The sequence below is a fragment of the Cuculus canorus genome, chromosome 1 (genome assembly GCF_017976375.1).
Source record: "Cuculus canorus isolate bCucCan1 chromosome 1, bCucCan1.pri, whole genome shotgun sequence".
NCBI classification, from domain to species: domain Eukaryota; kingdom Metazoa; phylum Chordata; class Aves; order Cuculiformes; family Cuculidae; genus Cuculus; species Cuculus canorus.
The window spans coordinates 206,547,185-206,573,023 of record NC_071401.1 but is presented as its reverse complement, the minus strand read 5'-3'; the positions used below and the strand labels follow the sequence as shown (position 1 = coordinate 206,573,023).

Here is a 25,839-nt window from a genome sequence, read left to right as displayed (position 1 = left end):
GCTGGATATTAGTAAAGGTTCTTCACCCAGAGGGTGGTGGAGCACTGCAAGAGCTCCCAGGAAGACACATGGTGTGAATGTTGAGCTCTTCCTGTGCAGCGACAGGAGTTGGACTCAACGATCCTTGTAGGTCCCTTCCAACCAAGGACATTCTATGATTTTAAGTTTTCAGCTAAGCCTCATCTAAGTAGCTTCATTTTGTGAAAGTTAATTGTATGTTTTCAGACAGTTTCTCTTTCTAGAAGTGATAACGCTTACAATTTATGATTATCATCAAAGTAATGGGGTATTGGTATGAAGAAAGACCATTGCTTACATTTGTCCCTATGGAAGCAGTTTGTTTTTAATAGATTGGCTTGCAAAGCAAGAGGAGGAGCAGTAGGGCAATCTGTGCTGGAAGACAAAGGAGAATGAATGAGTCTTGTCCAGGAGGATAGAGAGGAAGGTGTGAATCTGAATATCTATGGGAGTTACTAAGAGTTTTCAAATGCAAGACAAAGAACAGTCTAAAGAAGAGGAGGCTGAGAAGAGACCTCATTGCCTTCCACAACAGCCTGAAAGGCGGTTGTAGTAAGGTGGGTGTTGGTCTCATCTCCCAAGTAAGAAGTGACAGGATGAGAGGAAATGGCCTTAAGTAGCATCAGGGGAGGTTTAGATAGGATATCAGGAAAAATTTCTTTCCTGAAAGAGTGGTGAAGCATTGGAAGAGGCTGCCTAGAGCAGTGGTGGAGTCTCCATCACTGGAGGTGTACAAAAAGCAGGTAGATGTAGCATTTTGGAACATGGTTTAGTAGGCATAGGGCTGCCAGTTGGATTTGATGATCATAGAATCATAGAATAGTTCGAGTTGGAAGGGACCTTGAAGATCATCCAGTTCCAACCCATGGCAGGGACACCTCCCACTAGATCAGGCTGCCCAAGGCCCCATCCAACCTGGCCTTGAACACCTCCAGGGATGGAGCAGTCACCACTTCTCTGGGCAACCCGGGCCAGTGCCTCATCACTCTCGTGGTGAAGAAATTCTTCCTTATGCCCAGTCTAAATCTGCCCCTCTACAGTTTATACCTATACCCCCTCATCCTATCACCACAAGCTTTTATGAACAGTCCCTCCCCAGCTTTCTTGTAGCCCCTTTGAGATACTGGAAGGTCACTTTAAGATCTCCTCGGAGCCTTCTCTTCTCCAGGCTGAACAACCCCAACTCTCTCAGCCTATTGATCTCAGAGGTCTTTTCCAATCTTAATTATTCTTTGCTTCTATGAATGCAAAACACAGAACCCACTCACAGGAAAGGAGACAAGCCCAAAGATGGTCTTAACGTCAGCATAAACATCACCTACATTGCGCATCAGCTGCATCAGCCTCATTGTCTGACTTCTTCACAATTCCTGCTTATTTAAGAGTAATTTCCTCCAAGTTCCGTACCAATCTAAATGCTGGCTAGGTCAGAAGAACCCTATAGCCCAGGCACCATGGCAACGTGACTCACTGATGGCATCAACGATTGGCCATCCTTTTGAGTCAGGTCACTCAGTTTTGAAAATGATTTTGCCCCTTCCACTCTATAGTGAGCTGTCACCTCTAACAAGCAAAGGAGAAGCTGGGGAATCGACTGCTATTAAACTTTGACACCAATGAGTCATTTTCTTCTGAAGAGATAAATAGAACCTAATGCATTGAACCAACTGGAGAGGACAGCAGGCTCTTTGTGGAGTTATTTCCACAAAACCCTTGATTTGCTGGTATTACTCATGAGGGATCCTCATTGTAAAATGGTTTGAAAGCACTGCTAATTAGGTCACTTATTTACATGACAAACCCCCGTGCTTAAGGCTGGTGGGTGGGAGGTAAGAAAGATGGAGCAAGAGTAATTAGTGTAATCATGATGGTAAGCTAAGTGCTGACCCCACGGCACCAGATCAATACTGGGACTGCAGCACGGTGGTGCGTCTATTGTATGAGATGGAGAACCAGAAATGCTGAGCATCAAGGTCAGAAAAACAACGTCTCATTTTCTAACCATTAAATGTTTGATGTAAAGCATCGAGGCTGGCGAAAGCAGCAGCCACTAATCCGAAAGAACAGCTTCACTGCAGACATACAAGGGGGAAAAAAGGCACTGAAAGGCAATAGGAGATCACTTTGACAAGAAACCAAGAGCTTTTAGTTGGCTGATAACTGTATGGTTTCACTCCCTGGGATTTACCGAAGCAGATCCATATCTGAGGTTTGAAATTTAGTTGTGAAAGTTATAAAACACACCAAAAGAATCTTTTAATTCTGGGGCTTTACCAAAACAGTCATTGTGTCTTCACAAGGTCACCAGCTCCTTCCTGGTCTCAAAGGTCAATATTACCACTTTCCTGTCGCGAACAAATTTTTGGTGGTTCTTTCTAGTCCATGGTCTTCTGGTGGAACAGGGAAAGGATTGTCCCCCTGTGCTCGGCGTTGGTGAGGCTGCACCTCAAAATCCTGGGTTCAGTTTTGGGTCCCTCAGTACAAGAAGGACATCAAGGGGCTGGAGCATATCCAGAGAAGAGAAATGGAACTGGGGAAGGTTATGGGGCACACGTGTGATGAAGAGTGTCTGAGGGAACTGGGATTGTTTAGCCTGGAGAAGTGGAGGCTGAAGGGAGACATCATTGCTCTCTACAACTACCTGAAAGGAGGTTGGAGCCAGGTGGGTGTTGGTCTCTTCTCTCAAGTAAAAAGAAATAGGACAAGAGGAAAAAGCCTTAAGTTGTTCCAGGGAATGTTTAAATTGGATATTAGGAAATACTACTTCACAGAAAGAGTTGTTAAGCATTCGCAGAGGCTTCCCAGGGAAGTGGTGCAGTCACCATTCCTGAAGGACTTTAAAAGAACTGTAGAAGTGGTGCTCAGGGATATGGTTTAGTGGTGGACTTCACAGTTTTAGGCTTACAGCTGGACTCCGTGGTCTTAAAAGTCCTTTCCAACCTAAATGATTCTGTGCTTATCACAGGATTATCAACATTCATGTAACTGTGGTCAGCTCAGGGCATGGATATGGTGAACTTGCATCCACTTATAAAACACCCTGTAGATATAAACTCAGTATATATGACCCTGATCAAACAGTGAGCAAAGCAGAGGTAGAAATGGATCTCCCTGGGACACTAGATTGCCATTCAGACAATGTGTGAACAGCTGCGTGAGGGAAAAAGTTGTTCTGGTTGATTGTATTATGAATCACAAAATCATTTTGCTGGAAAAGACCTTTGAGATCATTAAGTTCAACCATACCTGTCCATTACTAAACCAGATCCCTGAGCACCTCATCTCCCCATATTTTAAACACCTCCAGGGATGGGGACTCTGCAACCTCCCTGGGCAGCCTCTGCCAGGGCCTGAGAACACTTTCGGTGAAGAAATTTTTCCTGATGTCTAATCTGAACCTCCCCTGGTGCAACTTGAGACCAATTCCTCCTGTCCTATCACTTCTTGCTTGGGACAAGAGACCAGCACCCACCTTTCTATAACTTTTCAGGGAGTTGCAGACAGTGATAAGGTCTCCCCTCAGCCTCCTTTTCTCCAGGTTAAAAACCCCGGGCCTTGGGCAGCCTGATCTAGTGGGAAGTGTCCCTGCCCATGGCAGGTGGGTTTGAACTGGATGGGCTTTAAGGTCCTTTCCAACTCAAGCCATTCTATGCTTCATCTTCTTAAGTAACTAGGAGATGTTTTACATTTGCTAGAAATTTGCAGCTTTTTCTATTTTAGAAAGAACTTGACTCTGGTGGCAATAACAAAGCAACAGCATTCGTGATGTCCTTCTCCTGCGTGAGGTCAGGCACGTGTTGATCATCTTTAATCTGGCTTTTAAATAAGGTTCTCTATTAATAGATCTCTACAGAAAAAAAGTTCCCCGTGAGCAATCAATACAGCAAGACGTGTTACAAGTTCCGTGACAGGAAAAAAATAAGCTCCAACTTGAGAGAAATATAGCCCCATTTAAGAGCTGAATTCAGTTCATTAGAAACACCAGGGTTAAACACAAAGACCTGTCTGAGTTCACCACCGCTGTGTGGCCTGAGTACGAAATGAAAGGCATCAATTTTACCACTGATTTTCATTTGTACTGTGCCCCCTTTCCACCACTCTGTCAGCAGAAAGGGGGCCTTAAAGTGACTGTAAATTATAGCTCCTTTCCTCCGGTGGAGTGGTATAAAGGGGCTCCGACATCAATTTTAAAAGGCATCGCTTTCTCGAGTGGTGCAGGATGCTTTCTATCAGCCATCAAAGCTTATTTCAGAACGAAGAGGCACAGAGAGCCAGGCAAAAGGGGAGGCTGACCCTCCAGCTGCAAAGTGGTCTGGGATAGTCTTCATCCTCTAATGGCCTTCACTAACCTTTTCAAAGCCTTTTGAGCTCTACCGCTGGAAAATGCCATGCAAATGCTCACCATTCTCATTAATAAGAGTCAGCTGGTGACAGAAAGCTGCTCTATTTGGTTAAAAGCTGTAGCACAACCCTTTTTTTTTCTCCTCCTGCATTTGAATGAAATCATAGTTCACCTGAACTACTGCCAGTCTGGAGGGCAGAAGGTAGTGGTGAAGGCATCTTCCACAAGTTGCCCTTTGATTTTGGGGTGAAAGGGTGATTCCCTTTGATTTGGGGGTGATTTATCCCCTGAGCAAGAGAAAATAACCTGCTTCAGAAGCACTCTGGATAAATAAGGTGAGGCTGAATGTGTCCTTTCAGACACTTCAAAACGGCCAAACTGTCCTTGCACACCCTGCAATGCCCCTAAATTTCATAGCACCTTATATTTTATAATGCCTCATTTTATAACACCTTAAAAATTCACTGATGTGCCAAACTGCATCCTAATAGCATCCCTAACACGACTGAGCTACTAGGGAAAAGCCATGCTCGTTTTGCAACATAAACAGGGAAAGCCAACGACTCCTAAGCTTTATTGTTGCTTTTCTTGTGATTTTATTTCTTTCTCACAACAGAAGGATGAGATATTATACAGATGGACCTGGACAAGCTGGAGAAGTGGGGCTGTGTGAACCTCATGAGGTTCAACAACGCCAAGGGCTATGTCCTACACCTGGGTTGGGGCAACCCGTCGTTTCAATACAGGATGGGGGACAATGTGATTGAGAGCAACCCTGAGGAGAAGGACTTGGGGTGCTGGCTGATGAGAAGCTCGACATCAGCCAGCAATGGGCACTCACAGCCCAGAAGGCCAACTGTGTCCTGGGCTGCATCCAAAGCAGAGTGGGCAGCAGGGCGAGGGAGGGGATTCTGCCCCTCTACTCCACTCTCATGAGACCTCATCTGGAATTCTGTGTCCAGTTCTGGAATCCCCAATACAAGAAGAAGACGGAAGTGTTGGAACGGGTCCAGAGGAGCCCATAAAGATGATCGGAGGGCTGGAGCACCTCTGCCATGAGGACAGGCTGAGAGAGCTGGGGTTGTTCAGCCTGGAGAAGAGAAGGCTCCAGGAAGACCTTAAAGCAGCCTTCCAGTACCTGAAAGGGCTATAGGAAAGATGTTTTACAAGGCCATGGAGAAACAGGATGAGGGGGAATGGCTTTAAATTGGAAGGGGGAAGATTTAGATTAGACATTAGGAAGAAATTCTTCATGATGAGAGTGATGAAGCACTGGCCCAGCTTGCCCAGGGAAGCTGTGGATCCCCCATCCTTGGAGGTATTCAAGGCTAGGTTCGATGGGCTCTCGAGCAGCCTGGTCCAGCGGGAGGTGTCCCTGCCCATGGCAGGGGGTTTGGAACTGGATGGACTTTAAGGTCCATTCCAACCCAAACCATTCTATGATTCTATGATTCCATGATTCCATGATCCTCAGGAATTAAATCTGGCCCGTTCACAACCCCACACAAGACTGAGGTCTCCAATTCCAAAACCACAGGATTATAGTGCTATGTGGCAGAGGGAACTGAGTGCTACAGGAAAATTGTTGGATTCCCAAATAAAGCCTTTGCCAGTAAAAAACTCCACATTGGCTTTTTGTATGGAGTGAGATGCAACTTGAACTGCTGGGATGGTTAAAAAATAGAGACGTAAGAGTCCAATGGGAAAGCACTTCCTCGGGAAGAATAAGAGGGATTTATCTCCCAATGTGAATATTGGCATCTGCATCACTTTGATGTATCGACATCGCTTAAAAACCCTGCTTACGGCTGTCATGATGGGACTGATGGCAGAGGTGGGGACAGGAAGGCCACGGTCAGAGGGGGAGACAGAATACGGCTCATGTGAAATGAGGAGGGAGAGCTGGAGATTCATGGTCTCCCAACAATCTCTGCAAACCCCCACTTTGGAAAGGGAATGTGGCGTTACCACATTTCTCATTAAACCTGTATGCAGATGGCTTAACCGAGCACAGTAATTAGCTCTGTGTCGAATGCAAATCACCAGAGCAGAGACCCAGCTCTGCCTGTGAGCAACTGCAATTCATGGCTGTGGAGTGACAAGCAGGTAGCAATGGCTTCATCCTGTTGGTTTTATTGCAGGTACAGCTTTGCTGACAGCAGCAGGGTTAAGATGTCCTCAAGGGTACAACAGTTCCAGTGATGGAGTGAGCCTTTGGAGGAGGTTTCATAGAATCATGGAATCATTAAGGTTAGGAAAGACCTCTAAGTTCATCAAGTCCAATCATCAACGCAATACCAACATGCCTATTAAACTAGGTCTGAAAGCACCACATCTACATGTTTTTGAACACCTCCAGGGATGATGACTCTACTACCCCACCAGGCAGGTTTCCCATGCAGGTCCTCCAATACCAGGGTGTTTTCCCCACAGATAGGCAGGAGTGAGCTTCAGCAGTTACTTCTAAATATGTACTCATATTTTTCTTCAGTTATTGTGAGGTCAGCTTCTAGTTTCTGCTACTGCAGTAACAGGGTCAGCCATCTGGCACACGTTGTCCAGAGAAGTCGTGGATGCTCTGTCCCCGAAGATGTTCAAGGCCAAGCTGGATGGGGCTTTGAGCAACCTGATTCAGTGGAAGGATATTGGGGTTGTTCAGCTTGGAGAAGAGAAGGCTCTGAGGAGACCTTATAGCAACCTTCCAGTACCTGAAAGGGGCTACAGGAAAGCTGTGGGGGGACTGTTCACGAAGGCTTGTAGTGATAGGATGAGGGGCAATGGATATAAACTGGAGAGGGGCAGATTTAGACTGGAGATAAGTAGGAATTTCTTCACCAAGAGAGTGGTGAGCCACTGGCACAGGTTGCCCAGGGGAGTTGCGGCTCCTCCATCCCTGGAGGTGTTCAAGGCCAGGTTGGATGGGGCCTTGGGCAGCCTGATCTAGTGGGAGGTGTCCCTGCCCATGGCAAGGGGTTGGAATTGGATGGTCTTTAAGGTCCCTTCAACCCATTCTGACTCTATGATCTAGAAGAAAAAGACAATCCTGTTTCCTGTGAGCTCCATGAGAACACGATTTCAAGCTCAGTCTTTAAGGCAGTCAGTTATTAACTGCTGACTACAGCGACCTGAAATAACAAGATGCCAACAGCCGGCTGAATTAAAAAGAGTAGCTGCAACTCAGTAAGCTAATGGCTAATCTTTCATCTTTCTACCTACACACAGCATGCAACCACATTAAAAATGTAAAGATTGTCCCAACTCCTTCATCGTGCAAAATAATTCCTTCTGTGTAAAATATTCAGAGGGTTTTAGAAGGCTGAAGCTCTGGGAAGGGAAAAGGATGAGTGTGTATTACATCTGTTTATGACATGGCAGAGAAGCAGGAGAAGAAGAGGAGAGTAAACCTTACTTCCATTTTCATATAAAGCCTATTTAAAAATCTACTTGACTTCCTCGGTTAACTCATCTTCTTCCAGCAACTTTAATCCTTAAATGGTTATTGTTAAAAAGAAGTTTGTATTCCCTCAAAAGACAAGAGCGAAAGAAAATGGTTTTGTCATATCTGACTGGTTCGGAGAATATAAAATCCAATTCTGAAGGAGTGTAGATAAGGGAAGAGCTAGGGAAGAGCCATCAGCTTAGCAAACACTAAATAATGAAGAATGCAGAGACTGCCCAGCATGATAAAACACTCTATTAGCAAGACTGTTTTTAAATGAGTGATAATTGTGGCACAGCCACAGCAAAAGGTTATTGAATTCTTATCTCAAGAAGGGGCCTTTTGACAGCCTACCCTGAAAGCCACCAAGAGGTAGCCCCCTTTTTAGGATTTCCCAAACCATGTCCATACCTGCCCAATTCTATCTTGTGCTTTCTAAACACTTGGAGCTACGGATATGAATTGTCCATTTGCAGCCAAGGAAGCTTTGCTGGAACCTACGTTCTGCACTGAAGCAATACAGGGCCACCACCACCACACCATGGACTTGTTGGAGATTATGGCGTGTCTGGTGTTGCATCAACTTTGATCCCGGTCACTCACTGAAGGCTTTGATGATGCCCTAGGTGGGACCAAGATTTAATCTCAAGTTGCTGAGACAGAAAAGAGATAAAATCAAAGACCGTGATGTATGTTCTTATCACTCATTGCTCTAACCTGTGAGAAGCATGGAAGATAAAACCCCGCCACTGCTACCAGTTAGTGAGATGACTGCTCTTCTACAAGCACAGACACTTCAATGGAGTGTCTAGTCCAAGAAGAAAAATAAAGACAAAGACAGTGTCATTCAGAGAAATGTAACAATTGCCACCTGCCCAAAGTCAGCTACCAAAGAAGTAAGCTGAGCGACTCATGGCCTGTTGGTTTGTGATAAACAAATAAATTCTGGTTCAATTAAACTGGAATACCTGGGTATCACACTCGGTGAACATGAACCAGCAGTGTACCCAAGAGCATCTGGGCTCGGATCCAAAACGGTGTGGCCAGCAGGAGTAGGGAAGGGATCATGGTACTTGGTGCTGGTGAGGTCACACTTTGAGTTCTGGGTTCAGTTTTGGGCTCCTCAGTACGTGATGGATTGAGTGGTTGGAGCACGTTCAGAGAAGGGCAACGAAGCTGGGGAAGGGTCCGGAGCATCAGGGTTTTGGGAGCAGCTGAGGGAACTGGGTCTTTTTAGCTTGGAAAAGAAGAGGCTGAGGGGAAACCTCATCACTCTCTACAGCTCCCCGAAAGGAGGTTGTAGCGAGATGGGTGTTGGTCTCTTCTCCCAAGTAACAAGTGACAGGATGAGCAAGAATGGCCTCAACTTGCGCCAAGGGAGCTTAAGTTTGGAAAAAATTTCTTTCCTGAAAGAGCAGTGAAGCACTGGCAGAGGCTGCCCAGGGCAGTGGTGGAGTCTCCATCCCTGGAGGTGTTCAACAAATGTTTACACATGGCACTATGAGACACAGCTTAGTAGGCACAGTGGGGCTGGGCTGATGGTTGGACTTGATAGTATAGGACTTCTCCAATCTAAATGATTTTATGATTCTACGTGGGCATGTCTTAAAGTCAAAATTACTGATACTGAAATGACAAAGCTGGGCTCCACTTACGGCAATGAGTCTGAATTTGGTGAGCTTCTGTGCTTGATAGAAACCTCCTATATTTACCTTTACTTTCAGTTAGTTATTTCCCTTCCTCTCTCCTCTGATGCTCATTAACAGCCTGTGGCTTCCATCAGTGAGATGATGAGAAATTCAGGTGAGAATCTCTCATGACAGAAGAGAACAGAACAACTCCTATGATAGCTGAGTATTATGGCATTAACACCATAGTGTAGTTTTAATCCTTCCTCCTTCCAGCTCAGTCTGAGCATATTTGCATTGCTCTCCTCCTGCCCAGGTTGGATGGAAAGAGACATCTAATCTCATTTTTCCTCTGTTGCTTATTCTCCATTTTCTTCCTCCAAAGAATTGCATTCCCCTGTATATCACCATTGCTCGTGGATTTGTAAATACATCTGACTTACACCACCACCTCCGCCCCAAGGCATCGCTTTCTACTTCTCCCGTATAGATCGCAGTCAGCTCTATTGATGTTCCATTTATGAGATAGACTTCACCCAGTTTCATTTATAACCACGAGGTCAACAGCCTCCATCATTTTCTAGCACTACTCGCTCTTCCTTTTGTTTCAGATCCATCTGGCATTTGTGTACAGACATTTCAGTGCATTGGTATAAAGTTATTACAAAGGAAGATGAATTTTTATTGTCAGGAGGATGCTGCCAAGTGAAATATTACGGTTCGTACCTTTATATGTATTCATTGCTGCGTGTAACATCCTCTCAGAAGCCTGAAAGTCACGCTCGTGCCCCTTTACATTTGGAAAATATTGATTTATTAAAAAATTTGAGTATCAGCTAGAACTGAAATAATAAATGACGTTTTCATTTTTAAGAGTGTTGACTGTCAGAGCACATCATCTCAACCCCAAGATCTCTCCCAGTAACTAAAGTTCGGTGAATAAATATTTGGCTGCTGAACTTTGATAACATTTTCTATTGGTTTTTGTTTTATTTCTTTTTATAATCTTCTAAAGTACACTCTGTGAGAGCACAGCAGCTCTTCTTGTCATTCTGCTATAGAGAATTCAGAGATCGGGTTACAGGAATATTAAACCTACCTGTAGCATTTTGGGTATTTAATTGTTAGCTGATTGTATAATCTTAATTATAGAATCATTCGGCCAGAAAAGACTTTTGAGATCATCGAGTCCAACCATACCTGTCCACTACTAAACCATATCCCCGAGCACCTCATCTCAGGTTGTGGATCTCACCTCATCAAGCTGTGGATGCCCCATCCCTGGAGGTGTTCAAGGCCAGGTTGGAAGGGGCCTTGGGCACCCTGATCTAGTGGAACGTGCCCCTGCCCATGGCAGGGGGTTGGAACTGGATGAACTTTAAGGTCCTTTCCAACCCAAAATATTCTATGATTCTATGATCGACCTGGCTTTTAAACATCTCCAGAGACAGGGACTCACCCACCTCCCTGGGCAGCCTCTGCCAGTGCCTTTTGGTGAAGAAATTTTTCCTGATGTCTAATCTGAACCTGCCCTGAAATTATTCTTCTGGATCCCAACAAACTGATGATGGACAGCCGGAGTAAAGAGTTAAAGACTCTGCTTTAGAGCATAGTTATAAACCATAGGAAGGACTGGCAGCCAACCAGAGATGTTCTGCTGTTGAGGGACAATTATTTAATGGAGATACAACACTAGGACTTTATTTAGCATGAGCAAATTTCCCCCATCACATCCCAGAAAATAAAGTTAAGGTGATTTTCAATAGCAGATGACCACGAGAGGTCAGAAGATCTGGCTGCCCACAGCCCTGCTCATCTGTGGGTACCTTCCCAGGCTCTGTGTTCACACGACAAACTGCAGAATTGCTGTGCAGACTAACTACGACTACACGAGTCCTGGGATCCTAGCAAGCAGTGTGGCTTTTTTTCTTATGCAACCCTTCTCTGTTCCTCTGCTCCTCATCTACACCACAGTGAAGATGCCTCCTCCCACACCACAGGCAGCTGTGTGTAATAAACCCCCTGGATAACATGGAATGTTCAATATTTCTAAAACACACAATCATCCTAGAATAAGAATGGTTTGGAATGGACGAGACCTTAGAGACCATCCAGTTCCAACCCTCCTGCCATGAGCAGAGACATCCCACTAGATCAGGCTGCTCAAGGCACCATCCAGCCTGTCCCTGAACATCTCCAGGGATGGGGCAGCCACAACTTCCCTGGGCAACCTGTGCCAGGGCCTCTCCACCCTCATAGTGAAGAAATTCCTCCTTATGTCCAATCTAAATCTGCCCCTCTCCAGTTTATACCCATTGCCTCTCGTCCTGTCACCACAAGCCTCTGTAAAAAGTTCCTCCCCAGCTTTCTTGCAGCCCTTTCAGGTACTGGAAGGTCGCTATAAGGTCCCATCGGAGCCTTCACTTCTCCAGGCTGATCAAGCCTAACTCTCAGCCTGTCCTCATATGCAAGGTGCTCCAGCCCATTGATAATCCTTGTAGCCCTTCTCTGGACCCATTCCAACAGTTTCACATCTTTCTTATGTTGAGGATTCCAGAATTGGACACAATACTCCAGATGAGGTCTCACAAGAGAGGGAATAGAAGGGCAGAATCCTCTCCCTTCGCCCTGCTGGCCACGCTTCTTTTGATATAGCCCAGGATATGGTTGGCCTTCAGGGCTACAAGCACACCTTGCCAGCTTATATTGAGCTTCTCATCAATCAGCATCTCAGCAGGCAGGTGAGACCCAAGCCCTTGGTCAAGGAAACCCCATGTCAGTTGAGCTACTGGCGAGTTAATAACAGTGGAAAGGCATTGTTGGAAAGGAGCAGAGCTGAGGTCTGCTTATGCTGAGCTCTACTCCTGGTGCACAGACACAACCCTTGGTTGAACGTGACCCCATGCAGACAGCACCGATGGCAGCGATAAGAAGACACTCTAATCACGTCTCTAGCCCTTTCCAGACAGAAAAAAAATCACTGTTCCCTGGGGGAAGGAGGGAAAGCTGAAGCAGAGAGAAGTGAATTGATCTCACAAAGGTAGCACGGGTGATTCTTGACAGCCAGGAGCTGAATCGGTGTCTCCAGCCTCCCCTGTCTCTGCCCTCTCGGCACCTCAGTTCACCAAGGGTTGCTTCTGCCTTTGCAGCCAGAGCATCAGTGCCCCAGTGACATACATGTTAGGGCATTGCTCATTAAAAGCTGTTCGATTTCTCTACTGAATTTATAATACATCTATATTTTTAAATATTCAGTGATCTAGCAGTGCTTTAAAGAAAATGAAACCTGTCTCGGCACCGATACCTGCTCCTGTGCAATGTCATTAGCAGGGACAGCTGAAAAGCTCAAGCACTGAAAGACCCTTCAGAGCTTATGCTAGAAGGGATGCTCCTGGAACCCTCACGTCATGCCTACCACACTCTGAGCGGATGTCACAGCACAGCATTCACCAGGAAGAAAGAGATGAAGCTGCTTTGCTTTCTACTTCCCTCTGACATAAATCCGCTTTGAAATGCAGAACAAAAGATGCCCACTCCTGCTAAAATCACATATTTATGCCAGTTTCCATTTCTAAGATAGAGATTCTCCTCTGGGAGCTACTTACTCTGGGTGGCTGAAAGGTTGGACAGGGCTGCCTTGGTGCGACCTGCTAACCACTCCAGGCTCTCGTGCATGTTGGCCAAGGCCTTCAGGTCACTGACGTCCCGCAGGATCTCCTGTTGAGGGATGAGTTTATCTCCCAGGTTTCCAATGAGAACTTCTGACTCTTTGCCGAAAGCAGCCCTGAAATGCAAACCAAAGCCACTCTCAGAAATACATCAGAGGACAGCAAAGGGGAGACACCATGAAGAAGGTCAAACCAGCCAATGTAGAACTGTTCTAGTGTGGCGTATCAAGAACATTGTCAGGTGGAGTTTCTGAAGTCTCGTTACACTGAACAACATCTCTACAGAATCATAGAATAGTTTGGGTTGGAAGGGACCTTAAAAGATCATCTAGTTCCAACCCCGCTGCCATGGGCAGGGACATCTCACTAGGTCAGGCTGCCCAAGGTCCCATCCAACCTGGCCTTGAACACCTCCAGAGACGGGGCATTCACAATTCTGTCTCAGAGAGGTGTTTTTATTCTTCTCCCGGCATTTACAATCTCTGAATTTCAGCTCACAGTTATAAATTTAATCCCAGTCAACCCCCACACCTCGTCCCCCACCCCCAGCATTTACATCTTGCTGAGACACGCAGGTGCTTTCCGTGTCTCCCTGGGTTATGCATAAATAATGCACATGCATTACTTTTAATCTTTCCTTATAAATCAGCTCTTCCAATCCTTCATTCACTTTCTTTTATTCACATCTCTGTCAAAAGAAATCTCCTATGAAACCTGATGGTGTATCAGGACAAATTGACAAACAAATGACTTTTGAGTATCAGTCCATGCGTTATTTTACTTGCACAGAGGTAGTATCTGGTGAAAAATCATGGATTCATAAATGGCTTGGGCTGGAAGAGACCTCAAAGATCATCCAGTTCCAACTCTCCTTGTACCCATCCAGTTCCAACATCTCCCACTTGATCAAGTTGCTCCAAGCCCCATCCAACCTGGCTTTGAACACCTCCAGGGATGGGGCAGCCACCACTTCTCAGGGCGACTTGGCCAGTGTTTCACCATCCACACAGGAAAACATTTCAGCCCAAGAGCTCATCTAAATCTCCCCTCTTTCAGCTTCTAACTGTTCCCCGTCGTCCTATCCCTGCAGTCCCTTATCAAGAGCCCCTCTGCAGCTTTTCCATAGTCTCCTTTAACTACTAGAAGGCTGCTACAAGGTCTCTCCAGAGATTTTTCTTCTCCATACTGAAAAAACCCAACTCTCTCAGCCTGTCTTTGTATAGGAGGTACTCCAGCCCTTGGATCACCTGCATGGCCTCCTTTGGACTCTCCCCAACAGATCCACGTCCTTCCTGTGCTGAGGACTCCAGAACTGAACACAGGACTCCAGGTGAGGTCTCACGAGACCAAAGTAGAGGGGTAGAGTCCCCTCCCTTGCCCTGTTGGACACAATACTTTGGATGCAGCCCAGGATCTAGTTGGCTTTCTGGGCTACAGGCGCGCATTGCCAGCTTCTGTTGAGCTTCTCATCCACCAGCACCCCCAAGTCCTTCTCCTTAGGGCTGTTCTCAATCCATTCTCCACCCAGCTTGTACTTGTGCTTGGGATTACCCCAATAAAATGACCAAGACAAGTGTGTTTACCCCATAAAAGCTGAAAAAGCTCTTTCAAGGAGCACAGCTGCTCACTCCACTCTAATGATCCATCTTTTGCATTTAGATTTAGCTTTCCCAACAACTGTCTCCATATTTAGTTCTGACCTAGGAGTGTTTGCATGGCAAATGCTCTCATTGCCTTTGCAGGTAAAAGAGGAGACTCCAGAACACCTTTTAGTGTACCGTTAGGATGGAGAAAATCAGAACACATTTCCTACACCCAATTACAACAGCTCCTGGTTGAAACCAAGTGCATTTCATCGAAAGACCCTAAGTGATGGTACATTTACTGTGGTCCTGGGTTTACTCTTCCCCTCATTAGCTGCTCTTTTTGTTGTGAATTTGCATTCCACTTTCATTCAACTTTGCAGATCTTCACGTCCTGTCATTAGCTCTTTTATGAACTCACAATGAGGAATCATGCTGCTGAGCATAATAGCTGCAACGAGCTGCAGAAAAATAATCCCATCAGTGGCATTTTATATACTATCTAAGCAGTTTTATTGCCAGCGTCTCCCTAGATTTGTGGGGCTTCACTGTCACTTGAGAAAAAAAAAAAAATAACGCAAAAAGAACAACCCTGAAATGGTTTAAAATTGCTCAACTGAATTCATTAAAGGCAAAAAAATAAAAATAGCCTTCATTAAAAAGATCTCTTTGAGGATCTTCTTCTGATTGACAATATAAAATATACTGCCTTAGGCTGTATCTTGCATACCATGGTTTGGGAGGAATCCTCATCCGTGGGCTGTGTCTGAGGACTGAGACACAGGAACATCTCCAACTCCAGCGGGATACGGCAGTGGTAATTCCTCTCCATAGGATGGGGTTAATTTTGATCCATTTGGCTATGGGAAATCATAGAATCACAGAATCCCTAGGCTGGAAAAGACGTCTTAGATCATTGAATCCAACCATTCCTATCTGCCACTAAATCATGTCCTTGAGCACCTTGTCCACCCGTCTTTTAAACACCTCCAGGGATGGGGACTCCACCACCTCCCTGGGCAGCCTCTGTCAGTGCCCGATGACCCTTTCTGTGAAAAATTTTTTCCTGATGTCCAGTCTGAACCTGCCCTGGTGCAGCTTGAGGCCATTCTCCCTTGTCCAAAGAAGTGGTGGAGTTTCCATTCCTGGAGGTGTTTAAGAGATGTGTAGATGTGGCACTTCAGGACATGGTTTAGTCAGCATGGTGGTATTGGTCTGATGGATTGGATGATCTTAGAGATCTTTCTCAACCTTAATGATTCCATGATTCTATGATCTGTTCCTGTGGAGCAGAATGATTTCCATAGATACACTTTTCCCCCTCTAACCAAACCACTCTTGTTGACTCAGACTATTAAATCCCACCGGCAACTGCATCAATAACTGAGAAAAATAAGCAATTATACAGATGGTGAATTTCTACCTTCACTACCATAGCTTTCAACTACAAAACTCTGTAGAAAAAGTACTTTTTGGGATCACAATTTGAGAGCTGTTAGATGAGGAGTCACTGCCACATCGCTGCCCACAACTGATTACAAATGCGGTTTTATCACAGGGACAACTCTTTCGCCTTCCCACATGCAAAGAGAAATGGTTTTGGCACCGCTTTGGATGGATAGCCTGGGCATGAATAATACAGTGCTTTTAGTCAGGCTGGGAAAAATCTAAATAATACAAAGCATGGTGTGTTTCCTATTTTTACTTGTGTTAGGAATAGAAATAAGGACTTCTATGGCAAGCTATACTGTAAAATGTTGGGATAAATGCGATTCTGACGCTCACTCTAAAAAACCAACAGAAGTTTGTTTCAAAAGATAACAAATATATCATAGAATCATAGAATGGTTTGGGTTGAAAGGAACATTAAACCTCATCCAGTTCCAATGCCCCTGCCATGGGCAGGGACACCTCCCATCTTGCTCAAAGCCCCAGCCAGCCTGGCCTTGAACACCTCCAGGGACGGGGTAGACAGAGCTTCTCTGGGCAGCCTGGGCCAGGGCATCACCACCATCACAGGAAAACATTTCTTCCTAAGATCTCATCTCAATCTCCCCTCTTTCAGCTTCAAATCGCCGCCCCCCCCACTCCCATCCTATCCCTGCGCTCCCTGCTCAAGAGCTTCTCCCCAGCCTTCCTGTAGCCCCTTTCAGTACTGGAAGCTGCTCTAAGGTCTCCCCAGAGCCTTCTCTTCTCCAGGTTGAACAACCCCAACTCTCTAAACCTGTCCTTGTATGGGAGGTGCTCCAGCTCTTCGATCATCTCCATGGCCTCCTCTAACAGATCCATGTCCCTCCTGAGCTGAAAACACTACTTAAGTGTTTTCTTCAACACATATCCTCTACTGTAGAAACCGCAATTCACTTTCGCACAAACTGACTCCTATAATTGAGACAACCTTCATCAAGGTAACTCCCGTTTAGCAGATAACTTTGAAGAGTTCTGGTGGATTCTGTCATTTCAATCTAAACCTCCTGTCAGGAAATGTCTCCCTGAAGACATTTTTTGCTAGTGTTCTGGATGCCTTCTTGAAAGGATATTCCCTACATGCATTTCTTCGTCTTTACTGAATTTACAAGGTTAAACACTTAACAGGAAGGATCTAAAGACCCAAACCAACTGAATATTCAACCTGAACTCCGCTCTTTTCAATACCTCCATTAAAAAAGCATCTTCAAACCTTTAATGCACGTATAGCTTCTGGCCAACATTTGTCACATTTGTATCCTTGAGTGTGCATCTAAAGCAGAGCCAGTGCAAAGAGATCTGCAACTACCTTCTGTATTTAATGTATGAGTTTTTGATGGTTCAGTGGATACCGTTGTTTTGAATCGACACGATTTTGGAAATTCAAAATTCCATCCTACCTTAGCCATGAGTAACCTGATCCATTGGGGGGGCTGAACTGGGTGATCTTTAAAGTCCTTTCCAATCCAAAGCATTCTATGGTTCTATGAATCATAAAATAGAATGAGTTGGAAGGGACCTTAAAGATCATCGAGTTACAACTCCCCTGCCATGGGCAGGGACATGTCCCACTGGATCAGGCTGACCAAGGCCCCATCCAACCTGGCCCTGAACACCTTCAGGGATGGGGCAGCCACGACCTCCCTGGGCAACCTGTTTCAGGGCCTCACCACTCTCATCATGAAGAAATTCTTCCTTAAATCAAGCCTAAATGTGCCCCTCTCCAGTTTATACCCATTGCCCCTCATCCTATCACCACAAGCCTTTGCAAACAGTCCCTACTCAGCTTTTTTGTAGACCCCTTCAGGTCTTCTTTAGGAAGGTTGCTGTAAGATCTCCTCAGAGCCTTCTCTTCTTCAGGTTGAACAAGCCCAACTCTCTCAGCCTGTCCTTGTATGGGAGGTGCTCCAGCCCTCTGATCATCTTTGTAGCCTTCTCTGCACCCCTTCCAACAGTTCCATATCCATCTTATGTTGAGGATTCCAGAAGTGGACACAGGACTCCAGATGAGGTCTCACAAGAGAGGAATAGAGGGGCAGAATCCCCTCTCTTGACCTGCAATCACCTCCCTCGACCTGCAATTTGCTGAAATTTGCTTTAGAGTCTGTCAAAGCTTCTGGGAACAATAAAAGATCCTGTGATTTTGGTGAGCACCCAAAGATGGAGATGGATCTATTTCAGGTAACCTCATAACTGAGTCGTTCACAACAGAGTGTTTCACAGAACTGTAAGAAAAGACAATTCTCCACTTTCCTGCAATCCATTCAGCTGTGCATATACCTGCAGTCAAGACAGAGATTCATTTTGATATCGGCTACACTGTCAATAAAGCAAATTGAAGTGCCTTTCTTCCCTGTCCAGCTGCTTCTTTGTGGGAGCTCACTCTTCCTTAGGCTGATATCTGATGCCGGTCCCACCCCGCTTCATTGCCCTCTAGTTTCAATTCCCGTGGGATCTTGCACACTGAAATAAGAGTTCACTCTTAAATCCCTGCTTTGTTAGAGCAGGCCAGCTGTACTCGCTTTAATCCTTGGATTAACTAAGAACCTCATTTTGTTTCCTTTTGTTAAACCACCTTAATTTCTCTCTCTTTTTTTTTTTTTTTTTCTTCACTTTCCAAACACAGTGACCAGTGATGCGTCAGCTCTGGATCCATCCTGTCCTCATGGATACCGTATAGGATGATGTACTGGAGAGGGGCAGATTTAGGCTAGACATAAGGCAGAATTTCTTCACCATGAGAGTGGTGAGGCACTGGAACAGGTTGCCCAGAGAAGTTGTGGCTGCCCCATCCCTGGAGGTATTAAAGTCCAGGTTGGATGAGGCTTTGGCCATCCTGATCCAGTGGAAGACGTCCCTGCTCATGGCACGAGTGTTGGAACTCAATAATCTTTAAGGTCCTTCCAACCAAAACCATTCCATGATTCTATGATTCTATGCATATTGTTTAGTTTGGAGAAGAGGAGGCTGAGGGGACACCTTCTCACTCCCAAGTAACAAGGGATAGGATGAGAGAAAATGGCCTCAGGTTGCACCAAGTGAGGTTTAGATTAGACATTAGGAAAAATTTCTTTACAGAAAGAGTGGTGAAGCATTGGAAGAGGCTGCCCAGGGCAGTGGTGGAGTCACCATCCCTGGATGTTTTCACAAAGCTGTGGTGCTTTGGGACATGGTTTAGTAGGCACGGTGGTGTTGGGCTGATGGTTGGACTTGATGATCTTAGAGGTCTTTTCCAACCTTAATGATTCTATGATTTTATAATGCATCCTGGGCATGCTCCCAGCAGGGATGGGGAGGGGCTGGTGCCCCGGTTCACCAAAGAAGCCTTCTGAAGGCAGTCCAATGTCCCCCTTCTCTCTTCCAGCAACCAAGAGCAATGGTGATATTTTTAAGGGGTGAGCTGTTAATAAAATTAAACAACCTGTTGAGTTAAGCTGCCTGAAAACAGAGGGACTGATGACAACATATGAAGCTTCCCCTCACCCATGTTTTAGCATACAGGAGAGAATGGGAAACTCATATTCAAGGGAAGAAAGGTCAGGAAAGAGCATGTGTGATAAATCAAGATGACCTCTGCTATGCTTAAGGCACTTTGCTCATGCAAGAGCAGGGCTGAAAAGTAGCCAAGTGTCAACGTCAATACAGCCGAACAAGGAATGAGCCTCTGATGGACCCTTGGCAGCTGCTTTATGTTCGCTTACCGCTCCTCTCCCTTTTCTCTGCCAAGAAATCAGTGTTAATTATCCCTTCAGCAAATAATGTTAAGGAAATAGCTCACTGGAAGAAGGTGTGGAGCTATAGGAGGAGGGGTGGTGGGACAACATGCCATCCCCTTGGGAGCTTTCCAGGAACACAATGACACAAGGAGGACCTCCTGTACTTTCTCACATCCTCTCCACCACAGAGAGATGCTTTCCACTGAGTATCAGTTCCTTGCAGAGGAGAATCATAGAATCATACAATGATTTGGGTTGGAAGGGACCTTAAAGATCACCCAGCTCCAATCCCCTGCCATGGGCAGGGACACCTCCAACTACACAAGGCTGATCGAAGCCCCATCCAACCTGGGCTTGAACACCTCCAGGGATGGTGCATCCACAGCTTCCCTGGGCAACCCATGCCAGTGCTTCACCACCTTCAGTGTGAATAATTTCTTCCTAATGTCTAATCTAAATCTTCCCCCTTCCAATTTAAAGCCACTGCCCCTCGTTCTATCATTGCAGGCCCTTCTGAAAAGTCCCTCCCCAGCTTTCCTGGAGACCTTTCAGGTCCTGGAAACTGCTCTAAGGTCTCCCCAGAGCCTTCCCTTCTCCAGGCTGAACAACCCCAGCTCTCCCAGTCTGTCCTCAGTAGTAGAGGTGCTCCAGCCCTTGGATCATCTTCGTAGCCCTCCAACAAAAGAAGCAACAAAATGAATAGCAGAGCTGTGGCTATAGAGGAAATACCCTAATACTGTCTATTAAAGTGTGACCAGGACAAAGATGTAAATGCTCTTGCAAGATCTGTGAAAATAAGGGTTACTGCTTTGTCACGGTGTTGTACCATAACCATGTTGCACTGAATATTCATGGAAAATGTGAAAACAATTACTGGGTACAAAACTTGCCATATAACAACTCAGTATGCTACCTAACATAAAGCACTTAAAATACGTATGGTATATTATATACACAGTCTCAAAACATGACGTGGATTATAATGGAAAGATCAGAATGACAGTATGTGCATCAGCTTCATTGCAGCTTCTTTTGGATCAGTAGATTTTTTTGATGTATTTATATTATATATGAATTTCTATCATAGAATCATAGAATAGTTTTGGTTGGAAGGGACCTTAAAGATCATCCATTTCCAAGTCCCCTGCCATGGGCAGGGACACCTCCCACTAGATCAGACTGCCCAAGGCCCCATCCAACCTGGCTTTGAACACCTCCAGCGATGGGGCAGCCACAACTTCCCATAGCAACTTATTCCAGGGCTTCATCACTCTCATGGTGAAGAAGTTCCTCCTTATGTCTAGTCTAAATGTGCCCCTCTACAGTTTATACCTGTTCCTCCTTGTCCTATCACCACAAGCCTTTATGAATAGTCCCTCTATAGCTTTCTTGTAGCCCCTTTCAGGTACTGGAAGGTCACTATAAGATCTCCTCGGATCCTTCTCGTCTGGCTTAACAAGCCTAACTCTCTCAGCCTGTCCTTGTATGAGAGATGCTCCAGCCCTCTGATAATCCTTGTAGCTCTTCTTTGTACCCGTTCCAACATCTCCATCTCATTCTTATGTTGAGGATTCCAGAAGTGGACACAGGACTCCAGATAAGGTCTCACAAGAGAGGAATAGAGGGGCAGAATTGCTTTCCTTGCCCTGCTGGCCGCGCTACTTTTGATGCAGCCCAGGATACAGTTGGCCTTCAGGGCTGTGAGCGCACATTGCTGGCTCATGTCGAGCTTCTCATCAACCAGCACCCCTCAAAGTCCTTCTCTTCAGGGCAGCTCTCAACCACATCATCCTCCACTGTGTACTGAAATCAGGGATTGCCCCGACCCAGGTGTATATAACCTATTTATTTTCTATTACCGCACTTGGGCCATAGAGTCAGCCTGGAGACCACACTTAAAAACTCTACAAACTACCCAAGCAGGCAGATTTCTCCTTGATTAATTCAAAGAAATTCCAATTATATTCTTATTTATAACGCAAGAGAGAAAAGGTGCTTTGCTGCTTCATCTTGCACCAGAATTTGTTTAACAATCATAAAAAACATCTTGCGAGCACCAAAACAAATAACCCACGTGGGCTTTTTTCTGCAAAGGGAAGCCCTCGGTAATGATTTGCTGCCACAAGAACAATAAAACCCAGCCCAGTCATCTTCCTGCCAAAGAAACCGTTTCACTTGTTTCAAAGCTTCAGCACCTGAAGGTGTTTTTAAAAATTCAGTACATGAAGGCACTTTTCGCAGCACATCCAAACACCATTGTAGTCCTGATGAAAAGCTGCTGCTGAGAGTCCTCGGTGGATAGAAATTCACCTCGCCAACCTGATGGATTCAGCTTTAAAGGACCGAAGATCTAACCCATCCGAAAAACGACCCAGATTTGAGGTTCGTTGGGATTTGCGAAGCCTCAACAACAACTTGTGCATGTCTATTAGGACACGACGCAATCGGCGCCGCCTCCAAATCTCCACTGAGAGGTCACAACACTGTCAAAAAGCAGACACGGCTAATTGACAATTTTAAGCTGTACCATCACACATCATCTTCTCACTTCAATTTTGAATATTCTGGTCTTGTTAAGTTCATATTATACAATTTATCACAGCAGACAAGGAAGTGTCGTGGAGTATATTGTATAGCTCTAATGATGTGATTTAGCGAGGTAGAATCTTGTTAAAGCAGGAGCTGTTATTAAATCTTTGTGGAGAAGCTGAATGGCCACGTTTCTGCTCTGCCTTCCCACTTCTGTCCCCGTTGCGTTGTTTAGGGTCACACACATTACCCCAAAAATATACCTCAGAGCTGAGCATTGCTGTGCTGCTTTCAATGGATGCTGCAATTCGTAGGATTAATGAATCTGAAGCTGGGCGATTCCACATGGATTCGGGTCCTGGAGACATGTAATTCCCCCCCCCCAAAAAAAAATATTAAATTCAGACCAAACTCTCCAAAATCTCTTTTGCCTTCACAAGTCAGGCACAAGGAAACTTCTCAGATAAGGGGGGAGATTTAGAATAGATATTAGGAAGAAAATTTTCCTGTTAGGGTGGGGAGCCACTGGCCTAAATTGCCCAGGGAAGTTGTGGCTTCCTGGAGGTTTAAGAGCAGGTTGGATGGGGCTTTGAGCAGCCTAGTTTGGTGGGAGGTGTCCCTGCCCATAGCAGGAGGTTGGAACTGGATGTGTTTTGAGGTCCCTTCCAACCCAAATCATTTGATCATTCTATGATAAGGAGGAGCCCTGTAAAGATTCAGGTGCTCAGACAAGCGGAGAGAGTTGGGGTTGTTCAGCCTGGAGAACAGAAGGCTCCAGGGGGACCTTGTAGTGGCCTTCCAGCAGCTGAAGGTGCTACAAGAAAGGAAGGACTAGTACAAGGGCCTGGAGTAACAGGATGAGGGGGAATGGCTTTAAATTGGAAGAGGGAAGAGTTAGATTAGGTGTTGGGAAGAAATTCTTCCCAATGAGGGGGGTGAGGCACTGGCTCAGGATGCCGAGGGAAGTTGTGGCTGCCCCATCCCTGGAGGTGTTCAAGGCCAGGTTGGATGGGACTTTGGGCAGCCTGATCCATTGGGAGGTGTCCCTGCCCATGGCAGGGGAGGTGGAACTGAATGGGCTTTAAGGTCCTTTCCAACCCACACTGTTTAATGATTCTATGATCCTCAAGCAGACAGGAGGTGCAGGGGAGGAAACAGCAGGCAGCTGGAGTACTCTGCAGTCAGGGTTATTCTCACTAAAAAACCCAAAAGCAGTGAAAGAAAAAGTTGTGTGGTACATGGACATGCTGAAAGGTGGGGGTTTTATTGCTCCATTAGCTTTATACGTAGAATTTGATCCCAAGTTCAATGTTCAGAAGCTTGCTGGCGTCAAAAAGTGAGAGGGAAATCACCACCCCCCTGCTTACATGATCTTTGACGACAATCACCTTGTGTTCTGGTGTGATCTTCAGATCAACACGGGGCTTCTGGGCAGCTGAGTTGCAGCGTGAATTGCCAACACACCTCCCCAAGTGCCCCAAAGATGTGGTTTCCCCCAGGAACATGGTGCCCTCACCCCACCTTGTGCTGCAGAGCTGCACCGAAACCCAAGAATTTCTGCCGTAACTCGAGCACGACCAGATCTGAAGCTCTTTTAACATTGCTTTGCCTACTCAAAAGCAAACCTGGAAATGAAACATCTTTGGGTTTTATTATCAACATATCTGAATCAGTAATGAACTGAAGGCTAACCTTTATAAAACGATAAGGGCAGCATATTTCACACTCGCCCCTGTGCCAAACAGCCTTCAGGGCTTTAAAAACTCATTATATGAAGAGAGGCATGACTTTTCTTTCCTTTCTCCTCTTGCCAAGTTCCGAGCTACTATAATATGCTCAATCAGGTCCCTTTGTCTGGCCAACCACACCAGAATATTAATGGGGAGATTCTGTTAGTGTCTTACCCTGCCTTTTGACATCTCTTTGCAAAAGAGAAAGTGGCAGGTTAAGACAACAAAATCAATCACTGTCAAAAGAGATATGCATGAGGGTTGGGTTTTTTTTTTTTTCACAAAACATCGAGTTGCGATTCTTCTTTTTAATTAAACAAATGAGTTACAGGAAAGCCAGGAAGGGAGACAGAACGAAAACTGCACGGGTATCTCCTCCTGCCACTGTACAAAAACTGGTGGTAAATTTACAGGACTTATTTAATTTGGCAACATTCGTGAAGCAGAATCATAGAATCAGAGAATAGTTTGGGTTGGAAGGCAACTTAGAGATCATCCAGTTCCAACACCCTGCCATGGGCAGGGACATCTCCCACTAGACCAGGCTGCCCAATACCCATCTAACCTGGCCTTGAACACCTCCAGGGATGGGGCAGCCACAATCTCCCTGGGCAACCCCTTCCAGTGTCTCACCACTCTCACGGTGAAGAAATTCTTCCTAATGCCTAGTAGTTCAAAGTAGTTCAAGCACTGCTGTCAGTCTTGTCTTATGCCCCAAAAGATCATGCTCCGTGTTTCATCCTTTCCAGGAAAGGATGCTTAGTACTGTGCCTGTGACCTGAGGAGTTGGGTCTTGGAACACCGGTGGGTATCTGTATATCAAGGTTTTAAATATCTTGCCTGGTTACAGTGAGAATGAAATCACAGAATAGTTTGGGTTAGAAAGGATTTCAAAGCCCATCCAGTTCCAACCCCCCTGCCACGGACTGGGACATCTTCCACCAGATCAGGTTGCTCCAAGCCCCATCCAACCTGGCCTTGAACACCTCCAGGGATGGGGCAGCCACTGCTTCTCTGGGCAACCTGTTCCAGGGCCTCACCACCCTTACAGTAAGTATTTCTTCCTAATCTCCAATCTAAATCTTCCCTCTTTCATCTTAAAACAGGTTCTCCTGTCACAGCCATGACCTTAATAACCAAAGTATCCCCAGCACTCATTTCCCTTTGGCTACACTGCAGTTTTAAGGCAATGATGGCTATGGTAGAGTTACTCCCAATTCATCAGCGGTGCTAAGGGGAAGAGAAAGAAGCAACAGCAGTGAAAAAAATGTTCCTTTGCATTAGAAGAAACTCTGAAAAAAGGTCTGCTTAAGTGGAAAGAAGATGACAAAAAATTGGACAAGCAATTAATTCTATTTTGAAGCTTCCTGGAGAGATCTGTTCAACCATGCATGGATTCCTGAGGAAGTTTATAAGCCATGTCACTTACCATCAATGGCTAAAACCGGCCCAGACCAATTATTATCACTTAAATTAATGCTACAGGAGCAATCACATGGCATTCTGAGAAGCTGAGGCTTAATACAAGATGCTCTGTACAAACAGATACTAAGAAAAGATCTTCGTCTTAATATCTAGGATAAAATAAAGACTCGGTACAGGAGCTGTTCCCAGGAAATTCAGTGTTGATGACCTAATGGGCTTCCCATTCTAACACCTCTGATATAACTTCACAAAATACCTCAATTAATGGTTAGTAAAATGAAAATTGGGATAAAA

At 45.4% G+C, this 25,839-nt stretch overlaps 1 protein-coding gene across 1 annotated transcript in view; it reads right to left on the bottom strand.

Annotated features, from left to right (window-relative positions):
• Nucleotides 1–25,839, bottom strand: part of EXOC4 (exocyst complex component 4) — a 479,192-nt gene that overhangs the window by 68,080 nt on the left and 385,273 nt on the right. The window contains exon 14 of the mRNA XM_054084687.1: nt 13,033–13,211. Within this exon, the coding sequence (XP_053940662.1) occupies nt 13,033–13,211 (179 nt within the window). The remainder of the gene's footprint in view (nt 1–13,032; nt 13,212–25,839) is intronic.